The sequence below is a fragment of the Eulemur rufifrons genome, chromosome 3 (assembly GCF_041146395.1).
Source record: "Eulemur rufifrons isolate Redbay chromosome 3, OSU_ERuf_1, whole genome shotgun sequence".
NCBI classification, from domain to species: domain Eukaryota; kingdom Metazoa; phylum Chordata; class Mammalia; order Primates; family Lemuridae; genus Eulemur; species Eulemur rufifrons.
In genome coordinates, this window is record NC_090985.1 from 64,847,778 (window position 1) to 64,860,187 (window position 12,410).

General features: G+C 41.6%; 1 protein-coding gene across 9 annotated transcripts in view; it reads left to right on the plus strand.

Moving 5' to 3' along the window:
- Nucleotides 1–7,601, plus strand: part of CDH17 (cadherin 17) — a 57,368-nt gene extending 49,767 nt beyond the window's left edge. For 6 of the 9 annotated variants that reach the window (XM_069466214.1, XM_069466218.1, XM_069466222.1 and 3 more), the window contains 4 exons: nt 174–413; nt 4,770–4,886; nt 5,020–5,133; nt 7,367–7,601. In XM_069466214.1, coding sequence (XP_069322315.1) covers nt 174–413; nt 4,770–4,886; nt 5,020–5,133; nt 7,367–7,467 — 572 coding nt within the window. In that variant the 3' untranslated portion in view covers nt 7,468–7,601. The remainder of the gene's footprint in view (nt 1–173; nt 414–4,769; nt 4,887–5,019; nt 5,134–7,366) is intronic. The other 3 variants (XM_069466217.1, XM_069466221.1, XM_069466220.1) reach the window with 3 other exon arrangements.
- The last annotated feature ends 4,809 nt before the right edge of the window (nt 7,602–12,410 follow it).

The window sequence follows — 12,410 nt, forward strand, 5'->3', positions numbered from 1 at the left end:
GATTTTTTTTTAACCAGTAATGAAACTAGGTCTTTGATTCTAAAAGTTTGTCTTTCTAGTACCTCGTCTATCTAACTGCTCGAATTTCATTTTTTTCTTTAAGAAAGGGGAATGTCCTCAGTAACAGGAAAATGAGTGAGTTGACGCCGTGTTTCAATCATTCCCTTTCCTAGGCGGGTCCTCCTTGAGCGCCGTGTCGGATTTCCACCTGACGCTCATGGATGTGAACGACAACCCCCCGCGGCTAGCCAAGGAGTACACGGGCTTGTTCTTGTGCCACCCCCTCAGCGCATCCGGAAGTCTCATTTTCCAGGCCACTGATGATGACTGGCAGTCATTTCGGGGTCCCCAGTTTACATTTTCCCTCGGCAGTGAAAGCTTACAGAAGGACTGGGAAGTTCTCAAAATCAATGGTGAGTTGTCAAAAGCACATGGAGAAAAATAACGATGGATGATGACATTAAGTTTTTATTTTACTTGGTGGGTTTGAAGTACCCCACACACAGCTTTCTTCCATGCTCCCAGAAGGAAATTCAGACTCTGAGGTCTTCAGAGGGGCAGCGGCTCAGGCTGGGAAGGGAGAAAAGACTGTTACCGCTTAGCATCTCCTTTGGTGTAGGGGGATAGTTGGACAACTGAGCATCATTTGCAAAATTTCCAATGGCAGCTGAGAAACAACAGATTTTATAATTTTTAAAAATTATTTATTGAAATATAATTGATATACAGTAAGTTGTATATTATTCAAAGTATACAACTTTGAGAATTGATATATGTAAATAGCACTGAAGCCATCAGCATAATCAAGGTAATGAACATTTCTACCACTCCCAAAAGTTTTTTCATCGCTACTTCCCTACGCACCTGTCCCTTCTTCTCAGGCAACTGCTGACCTGTTTTCTATCACTATTGATTAGATAAAATTATTGAAAAGGAAAACTAAATAGAATAACATGTTACATGGGTTTTGGGTCTGGCTTTCACTTAGCATAATTGCCACGGTCCTGAGTGGAGGTTCTTGGTGATCGTCGGGAAAAGAATTTCAGGACACACCAGGTAGGGCAAGCAAGCAGCTTTTTTGAAAGATTGAAAGTGATTGCTCTCTTAGAAACAGGGGCAGGTTCGAAAAGAGCAACTGTACGAGGAAGCTGTGGTTTTTGGTCCAAAAGTCTTGCTAATTGGGAGGAAAATTATTCCAGGCTAATGGGTTAGCTTTTACTAAGAATTCTGGTAGTAAGTCCCAGAATTGGGTTCCTTCCCATTTTTGTACTGTATATGATGGTTTTAGCACTGTCATGGTGATTTCAAGGGTGGAGAAACTTTAAAACCACAATGTGATATTACAATTACACAAAGTTCATGTCAAGTGGCAGAGAGCTGGCAAGCCAGTTGAAGCTGGTTCTTGTCTGTGGTTATCAACCCCCTTTAGTTAGACTTTACCACTGGTACCCACTCTGCAAGCCCCTGCATCTAGCCTAGTCACCTCCCTCTATATAAGATGGCAAACTTCATGTTGGGTGTGCTCTGCCCAGGCCTCTCCCTGTCTCCTTGGGCCTCCCTATACCCTGAGGCATGATATTGAAATTGGGCCAATAACCCTACAATGGCCTCTAAGTATTCAAAGAAGAGTCATACATTTCTCACTTTAAATCAAAAGCTAGACCTGATAAAGCCAAAACAGGCTGAAAGCTGGCATTGCATCAAAAAGCCAAGTTGTGAATGTAAAGGCAAAGTTCTTGAAAGAAATTAGAAGTGCTACTTCAGCGAACAGAAGAATAAGAAAGGGAGAAAGTTTAAGTGGTCTGGATAGAAGATCAAACCAACCACAATATTCCCCTAAACCAAAGCCTAAATCCAGAGCAAGGCATTAACTGTCTTCAATTCTATGAAGTCTGAGAGAGGTTAGGAAGCTTCAAAAGAAAAATGTGAAGCTAACAAAGGCTGGTTCATGAGGTTTAAAGAAAGTTGTCTCCATAACATAGAAGTACAAGGTGAGGCAGCAAGTGCTAATGCAGAAGCTGTAGTAAGTTATCCAGAAGATCTAGCTAAGATCATTGATTTGTCAGTGTAAATGAAACAGCCTTATAGTGGACGATGATGCCATCTTGGACTTCCATAGCTAGAGAGGAAATGCTAATGCCTAGCTTCAAAGATTTAAGGGACAGGCTGACTTTGTCAGGGGCTAATGTAGCTCATGACCAAGTTGAAGCCACCTTCCAAAAATCCTAGGGCCTTTAATGAATGATGCTAAATCTACGCTGCCTGTGCTCTATAAATGGGACAACAAAGAGCTTGGGATGACAGCTTATCTATTTATAGAATGGTTCAGTGAATATTTTAAGCCTGCAGTTGAGACCTACTGCTCAGAAGAAAGGTTCCTTTGGAAATATTACTGTTCATTGACAATATACCTGGTCAACCAGGAGCTCTGATGGAAATGTACAAGGAGATTAATATTGTTTTCATGCTGCTAACACAATATCCATTCTGCAGCCCATGGATCAAGGAATAACTTCAAATTTCATCATCTAAGAAATACATTTCATGAGGCTATAGCTGCCATACATAGTGACTCTTGATTGATTTTTCTCATCATGGGTCATATTTTTGTCTTTTCTTTCATATCTAGCAGTTTTTTATGAAATGCCAGACATTTAGATGCTGATTTTTTTTTGTATTCTTGTAAATATTCTTGAGCTTTATTTTGAAGTGTAGTTATTTGGAAATAGTTTGATGCTTTCACATGTTGTTTTTAGGTTTTTTTAGGCAGGGCTAGGGCAGCATTTATTCTAAGGGCTAATTTTTCCAAACTTCTGAGACAAAACCCTCTCTGTACCCCCCACCCCCACCCCGCTGCCCTGTGAGATTTTCCACCCTGGCTCTTAGGAGTAGGAACAATTCCTCGCTCTTTGTGAACTCTGGTCTCTCTAAACCTTTTATGAGGGGCCCCCTCTTGCACTCTCTGTATGCAGCACACACACTGTCTCTGGTACTCTTCTCTGTAACCTCTAGTGTCATTAATTTCCTCTTACTCCCTTGCCTCAACCCAGGGACATCACTGGGCTCTCCCTTCCTGCGCTAAGAGACCTGGACGATTGCTTGGGGTAGTGAGCTGGGGCGATTGTTTTCCCCCTTTTTTTGGGAATCACTATCCTTCATTGTCCAATGTCCTTAAAACCATGGTTTCATGTATTTTGTATGTTCTTTGAGTTGTTTTTGGAGGGATGGTGACTCTGGTCCCTGTTACTCCAGGGCCATAATAATCTTTAAATATGAAAATCTCCCCAAATTCTGGAAAATTTCTTGGCAGGTACACAAATGGGGAGGGTATATGAGTGAGTTGCAACAAGAGTGAAACTGACTTTAGTAATTTGAAGCTCAGTGTTATTTTGCACTCTTAATTCTCCATTTAAAAAAAAGGAAAGAAGGTAAATACCTGAAGATCAGGTAGAATATTATGCATCCCCTTATTTCAGGACTCGTTATCACTTATCCAATGTCACATAGCTAACAAGCAGCAGGTATGAAACCCAGGGTCAGGTCTACAAATGCTCTGTCCCAGGTACCCTCCAGTCACTATTTGCAGATTTCATGTTTACAGATTCAACTCTTTCATAATGGAGCTTGAGCATTCGTGGACACTGGTGGAAGGTTCAAAAATTTGAGTTACTGGGCACGCTTGTTCCCAGCCGAGGGTGAACAATGTGACACAGTATGAGGTTCAGCTCTCATACTGTTAACGTGTTCTTTTTGCAGTCTACGTAGTGTCCTTTATCCCCCACATTGTGTGCTTTTCATTTTGTGATTTCATTATTTAAAATGGTTCTGAACCATGGTGCTCAAATGCTATTGTAGTGTTCCTAAGCGTGAGGTAGCTATGATGTGCCTTACAGCAGTGGTCCCCAACCTTTTTGGCACCAGGGACAAGTTTCATGGAAGACAGTTTTTCTATGGACCTGGGGAGAGGGGCATAGTATGGTTTCAGGATGATTCAAGTGCATTACGTTTATTGTGTACTTTATTATTATTACATTGTAATACATAATGAAATAATTATACAACTCACCATAATGCAGAATCTAAGGCCGCCACTGATCTGACTGAGGCTAGAGCTCAGCAGGTGAAGTGAGTGAGGGGAGTGGCTGTAAATACAGATGAAGCTTTGCTCACTCTTTCGCTGCTCACCTCCTGCTGTTCAACCTGGTTCCTAACAGGCCACAGACTGGTACCAGTCCACCACCCAAGGGTTAGGACTGCAGCTACAGAGATAATACACGTTAGATAAGCTTTGTTCAGGCAGGCCTTCTATTGCTGTTAACCCTGAGTTAAATGTTAGTCCACTGTATATTAAATAAGGTATCTTTAAACAGAAACACAGGAAACAAGATTATATATTAATCAGTTGATGAAAATGTTGTGACCAGAGGCTCACAGGAACCTAATCTTATGTTTTCTGTAGGAACATTGGTTCGGTATTTACTAATTCAGTGTTTAGGACAACTTTATAGACCACAACTACTGGAAATATGAGAACTGACTACAGTTTGTACTCATTTCTACAGAGAAATCATGAATTGAGAATTTAAAGGATACTTTAGCCCTTTTTTCACTATGATAAGATACATGTGGAATGATTTAAGTTAAACTACCCAAAGTATCACCCATATCTAGCCACTTCCCAGCCAACCTTAGTATGTGATGGAAGGATAAGCTTTATCAATTCCTGCTGATCCAGGGAGCTGAAGTTGTGTGTTTTCCTGCTCTGACAGGCACTCATGCCAGACTCTCCACCAAGCACACAAACTTTGAGGAGGGAGTTTATGACATCCCGATCCGCATCAATGATGGGGGTCGGCCACCCTTGGAAGGCACTGTCTCTTTACCAGGTGGGTATTTTACTATAGGCAACTTAAGATAGTCTGTCATCAGGCGCAGTTTGAGAGAAATTTGTCTTGGGTACAAGATTCTGTGACTATTCACTTGAAAACATATCCTACCAAATATTATGTTATTTTTCAGTTACTTTCTGCACATGTGTGGAGGGCAGGTGTTTCCGGCCAGCAGCTCGCCTGCCTGGGATACCCGCTATGGGCACGGCAGTTGGCATACTGCTGACCACCCTTCTGGTCATTGGTGAGTATAATTTCTCAAGTCAAGGATTCCTATCCTGGGCCTCAGAAACATGAGTTCATCTCAGGGCCTATCTTCATGGGCTGGTCTGGTGGCTGCTCCAAGGGCAAGCAAGGCACTAACCAAGCATATAGATCACCAAGGACACTACACGAGGCTTTCCTGGTTGGGAGGTACTGCTTTTAGTACCATCCTCTGCCTATCATCTCCATATTGGTTAGTTTGGGAAATATAAGAGGCTTCAGAGCATAAATTGTTATGTTTTATCCCTACTTACCAGGCTTTCATGATGGAGAAAAATGCAGTAGCTGTGCCTCTGCTTCATGGCAGGCACTGTGCTTGATGGGGGATACGGTGATGGGCAAGACATACACACATCCTACATTGGAGTTTACGGTCTCGTCTGCCATTGTTCTCAGCCTTCTGGTGGAGATGCTGCTATACCTGAAATGTACAGTGCAGAACTTCTTTGTATATTTTCATGACTGGGGATGCTGATTCTTATTACCCAGAATAACCCCATTGTATCATGGCTCTGGCTCTACCTTGGCCCCTGGCCTGGCTAGACAGCAGAGTCCTCTGATCTCACTGTCTTTTTTTGCAAACCACTCAGTGCCTACTGCAGGTCGCATATCCCTTATCCGAAATGCTTGAGACCAGAAATATGTTGGATTTTTTCAGAGTTCAGAATATTATACATGATGAGGTTATCTTGGGGATAGGATCCAACAGAAAATTCACTTGTTTCAAAATACTTTATATACATAGCCTGAAGGTAATTTTATACAATATTTTAAATAACTTATAGATGAAATAGTTTTGACTGCATTTTAACTGTGACCTGTCACATGAGGTCAGGTGCAGAATTTTCCACTTGTGATGTCATATCAGCACTAAAGTAGTTTTGGATTTTGGAGCATTTCAGATTTCACATTTTCAGATTAAGGATGTTCAACCTGCATAGTAATTACCTTCTTGTCCTCACAAGTTAAATATTAGAAGTACTTCATTAGTTTATGTGCACCTTAGTGGAGGGGTTCACAATTTCACATCCTTTTTCTTTTAAAAGATGGGCTGGGATTATTCTAAATGTTCTTGATTATTCTCTCTGCATCTGGTCTTTTCTTCCATGACACAACCTGTCATATTAGACTCTGATTCATGGGACTAAAAGAGATCTCATTTCCTTATACCCTGCAGTCCAAACTCTTTATGACATGGCTGCTACCCACCTGCTGTCACAGTGACCATCATTTCTCCTGGAGAGTCACTCATTGAGATCCCACCTGGTTACCAAGCTCCTCCCCCTCCACCCCTATGCCTTTTCTTATTATATTCGCCCTCCCACCTTGAAAGGATTTGAGTTTATGCACCAAATAGCAATTTTCTTACATAAGGATTATAACCCAGAATCTTCCCACAAGTTAAAGGTTGGATGAGTTTGGGGATATATAGAAGTAATAGAATCTTACCGTTTTGTACCCTTATTCTTTTCAAAGTAGGATTGGAATTATTACAGGATTCTTAATGGGTTTCTGAACATCTAGTCTTTTCTGCCATGATTCCTCCTGTAAACTTACAGGTTAATTTCCATAAAACAAATCCCTTTTTCATAGTGGGTTCCGACTGATAATAATACAATTAGTGCTGAGATGCACGATGTAATTTTGTAGAAGTTCAGGGATGGGAGAAACCAGAAAAATTTAGTAGTCTATTCAAGGTCACTCAACAACCCGGGCTAGAGCTGTGAGGAAGGCACCAAAGAAAATGTATATTTGGTGTAGACACAGTGAAGGTCAGCTTTAGGTCTGACAACAGCTTTCCAGTTGTTCTGGTTGGGTTGTTTCCTCTAAAGAAGGGGAAGACAGACAGACTGGAATCAATACTTACGGAGTATGTATTTAATATAAAGTTCAGGAACCGTCAGATACTCACACACTCAGTGTGGGACATTAGGTCTTACATTCCTAGATAGAGACCCAGTGAGAATCACCAGGTCACATATGATTTGGGGCGTGATACATACATACTGATGACAGGACAAGCACTAAGCTTACTTATCCAAGAAAGCTACTGCCCAGAGTCCCTTATTCACCAGGACAACAAAACTTTGTTAAACCACAAACAAAAATGAAGTTATGTGAGTCATTTTTTCCTACCAGGATACTACTTTATAAATGAACGTGACAGTACATTTTAAGATTCCATCCATTTGACTCTGAGCTTTCTCTTTTAGGTATAATTTTAGCAGTTGTGTTTATCCGCATGAAGACAAATAAAGGCAAAGATAATGTTCAAAGTGCTCGGGCATCTGAAGTCCAACCTCTGAGAAGCTGAATTTAAAAAGGAATGTTTGAGTTTATATACCAAATGCTATTTCAATAACAATTGTCTAATCCTATAATATTACTTTTCATCCAACATGTGCACTATAACTTCTTACAGATGTTCCCCCTTGCCCTTTAATATTTTACTCCTATTAGATAGTTCATGTGCTATAGACATTAGAGATAGTTTTTCATTTTCCCATGACATTTTTCTTCTCTGTAAAAGCCTTAGCTACTTATCTAAAACCAAAAATATGTGTTTTTCCCTTTCAGGGAAAGATGGGCTGATTAAATATTCTGTACACTTTTTTCCTTCATCAAGAAGGGGTAGCAGTTACCTACCGCAGAACTTCCCAGATTCCATTTATGCTTTTTCTGATTCTACCCTGTGTCCCTTCATCCATGTCTCCCTTGGTATGTCACTGAAGTTAGAACATTTGTCAGAGAAAAGAACAAAGTGGGGTTTCAGGAAAAAAAAGAACAGCCTTGTCCTTCAATATTAACAGAAACGCTTGTGTCACTAACCTTTAACCAACATGGCGCGTGCTGGTTGGGGTTCTTCAGCCTGGGAACGGCACAGACCCACAGGAGCTGCTCAACACAGTCGCCTGTGTCTGCCTTCATCAATCTTGGTGCGGGAAGCAACCGGCTGCCTGGGCTTACTCACCACCTGCCATGCTTGCATGCTACGCATGTTTTATTTGTATATTAATAAAGTTTGGATTGTTATATATTTAATGTGTGGAGGAAAATAAGGAACCATAAAATTAGTGACCAAAATCAAGAATAAATGTTGGTTGTGAATGTTTTCGTTTCACTGATCTCTTTGGCTTTGCTTTCTGGTTTTTTTTTTTTCCCTTGTGTTTCTATATTACGTTTTTAAAAAAAATTTTTTTATTTCAGAATATTACGGGTGCAGATGTTTAGGTTACATATATTGCCTTGCCCTGCCTGAGAGCTGCAAGGATGACTGCTTTCCTGGTTCTTTTCATTTGCTGAGAGGAATAACTAGTTAACTAACAATGGTTAATCCTGTTTATCAAAATTACCTCCCATGTGGAATTAGCCCAAGAGTGGGAGTCTACAAAAAATATAAACTCACTGCTCACATGATTGTGGGTTGAGGTGTTCCAGGTAGGTACCTCAGGAACTTTTAAAATTTAAATAAGAGAACCTTGGAGATTTTAAAGCATTCCTAGGCCTGAAACACTGTCATCTGGTTCATGAGTTGAGCTTTGGGAGCATTCAACATTACACAACCCCTCAGAAATTTTAACCATGAACAAGAGCTCAACTACGAAAGGATGCTCATACAACGGCTGCTGAAGTAGGCCATGAGCTCGTGTTTTTCGTAAATAATCTTTTTTGTGATCTGTTACTTTTTTTAAAAAGCAAAAAAGTAAAATACCTAAACTGTTTTTAAGCCTTCAGTATTGCTTTCTTGTATATTATTAGACTGTGGCTTCAAACTTTTTTTTTTTCACATGGGGCTCTTCAGAACCCTCACGGGGGGAAGGTTCTCTCCTGTCTCACCTCACGTTAAAAGGCCAAACAAAAAAACCCAAAAGTGCTAAAAGCAAATTTACTTCCTCCAAGCTGAGGAATAGCACAACTTTATCAGCAGCTCTTTAGGTATTTTACACCTGTGTGTTTTTAACTAAGGAATGACTGTGATGTGACATTTAGGTCACTTAAAATTGCATTATTGCTTGCCCTGCTTATTTTCTGGAAATGGTATCTTCACTAAAAGACTGAGGCAGTCCTGAGGCAGGTCTGCTGAGGTAGACTGGGGGCGGGGGGCGGGGGGGGTCCTCTCCCGCTTCAACTCCATGACATCCTCTCTGGACCAACTGGTGTTTCCTGATAATAGGCTGATCACACAGAACTTTTCCATCAAGGACCATTGATTAGCACTCAAATTGCTCACGCTGTTTCTTCCATGAGTGGGTCCCTCGCTCTCAATCTCGTCTTTCCATGACCAGAGCCTACTCATTCTTAAAGACCAGTTTAACTACCGGTCCCTCTGGGAAGCCTCTGATTTCCTACAAGAGAACAGGCCACTGCCTCATTTAAATTTCCACACTTTAGCAAGGAAAATGGTTTCCTTGGCCAGGGTCCATTCCATCTTCTTGTAAGAATGTTGAATTTCCCACTGGGAAGCCCTGATCCAATCTCTACAGTTTGGGTAGAACCAACTCCCTGTTTTTCTGCAACCCTTCAGCTCTAGAGTTGGGTACTATATCTCAGTGAGTTTCACTTCTAGAATTTTAGTTGCAACTCTTAGAAAAGAGCTGTCTGTACGTGGAATTTGCTAAACCAGTAGGAAGTAAGCTGAGCATTCTGGTTACCGTAAGAGATAAACCTTCCCCAGAATGAGAACCACAAAATCAGGAGATGAGAGAACATTTTGAAAATGTTGAGTACCTAGATCTAGCTTTGTCTGAAGGCAACCTTGCCCTAGACTTTTCCATCCTATGAGCCAATATCCTTTTTTGCTTACAACACAATAAATTCTTTCCCTTGCAACCAAAAGAGTGGATATTTGTACTTCGCATGTGGCCTTTCTCTTGGTCTATCATTAGTGTCTGTTCGATCTCCCCAACTAGTCTGGGACTTCTCGGAATCTCTCTTGATGCCACTGTGTGAGCACAAGTCCTGGCTCATAGTGGCTCCATAATTATTTGAATAAATGAAATAGCTGACTCAGTTTGGCCACTTAAGCTATTGTCATTTAAGTGCCACACATTTGACAAAGCTTAAGCCAGAGGAAAAAGTGTAACTCTCATCCTTTGTGTTCACTTACAGTCTTCTCAAAGACCCTTTAAACTCCCCCTCACCACCCTCCTTTTCCCTATACAAAAACCCTGGTGCTCTGTTCAAACATCCGCAGAGCAGTCTAGTGGTGAATGAGGCCTGGGAATGACAAAGCTTGCGAGAATTTCTGGATAGCTAAGAAATAGTTGTGAGACGAAGAGGGTCTCGGTGGGTGGGGATGTAGGCAGACACTTGTGAGCAGCTACACAGACAGTCTCAGGGGCTTCCACAGAGCAGTAAATTAAGAGTAGAGACAGGGAGGTATTGGTCCACGGTGTAGATAATCCACACACAGAAAGCAGAGATTACCTCCCAAGTGTCTAACACAAGAAGGGAAGGGTTTGCTTCCACGGTTCTGTGTGAGGCTGTACTCATCAGGGAGCTTGGCAAACTTAGAAAAGATACACTATCTTACAATATCAACTTTGAAAAATCATTTTAACCATTTTCAAGTGTACAGTTCAGTGGCATTAAGTATAGTCACACTGTCGTGTGACCATCACCACCATCCACCTCCAGAACTTCATCCTTCCAAAGGAAACTCTGCCCCCACTGAACACTAACCCCCATGCCTCTCCCTCCAGTCCCTGGGAACACCATTCTGACTTTCTGTCTCTATGAATTTGATTATTCTAGATATCACATGTAAATGGAATTATATACTATTCGTCCAAAATATCATTATTTTAAAGGTTTTAAAATAGTAACTAAAAAAAGTAGCATTCGAACCTAGAAAAAGTTACCTCTTGAGAAGACCACCTCAAGGCTAATGGTATTTTTGATTTTTGCACGTATTCACGTCACACATTGTATACATATGAATGCATTTTGCACATATGTGAAGATACCCTACCCACACATGTATACACAATGAACTTATGTTCTCCAAATACCGTACATACTCACATCCCATGTTCATCCCCATGAAAGCCTGTCTTGTTCTTGCTGAGCCCCAAGGAGCATGTTCAGGTGTTGGCCAAGCAGCCGTCTAGTACAGGAGTTCTCAATGGATGCCTATTAGAATCACCTGGAAGAGCTTTTACGAATATGCATTCCACAGCTCCACCCTCAATTGAATTAGCATGCTTGGGCACGGGCCCAGCCTTAGTATTTTTTCCAAGAATCTCCCCAGGTGATTTTAATATACAACCACAAGCACAAACCCTTGGTCCCTGGAAGACCAAGTTAGTACCAGGCTGGTGTGGAACGATTCTTTTTAGAGTCTGCTTAGGGACTGAATCATGTCCCCCCCAGATTCCTGCGTTGAACCCTGAGCCCTAAAGTGACTGTATTTGGAGATACGGCTTTGAAGAGGTCACCAGAGTGGGGTCCTAATCTGACAGAACTGGTGTCCTTAGAAGCAGAGGCAGACACCAGAGCACATTCGCTCTCTCCACATATGCACAGAGGAACAGCCACGTGACGACACAGCAAGGAGGTGGCTGTCTGCAAGCCAGGAAAAGAGGCCTCCAGGAAACTGACCCTGATGGACCTTGATCCAGGACTTCTACCCTCTAGAACTGTGAGAAAATAACTGTCTGTTAAGCCATCCACACCATAGTATTTGGTTTTGGTGGCCTGAGCTGACTAACACAAAGACTGAATCAGGATCCTTCCTCAGAACAATATTGGCTTCCCTATCCCCTCAACCTCTGGGGCTCTTTTAACCCTCACCTGCCCAGACCCTTCCCAGATGTCCACTCAGACTGTGACCCGGAACTCGGGAAGGCAAGAGGGTCTGCTGTTGGGAAAGCCATGCCTTAGGTGAAGACACCCTTCAACTAAGAGCAGCCTGGGTCACTCTGCCACCATGTCAGAACCTGTGAACTTCAGCCATGAAGCCAAGAAGGAAAAGGTGCTTCTTGCCCGCAGGAGAGCAGCCCTCCCTCTGTAGGCCAGAGCTGAGATAAGCAATGAGGCCTCACTTTTCATAGTGGTTGCAGCTCTCAAAAATACACATAAAATACATGCTTATGTAAAGTGACTCTTGTGCATGTGCTTGGAGAAATGGCAATATAAAATGCTACTGATGATGTAAAAACAAAGAATATTTTTATAATACCATTACTTCCCATTTTATTGATTTTCCATGTTTGTATTTTGACATACCAGCATGATGCAAAAACTCCATTCAACATT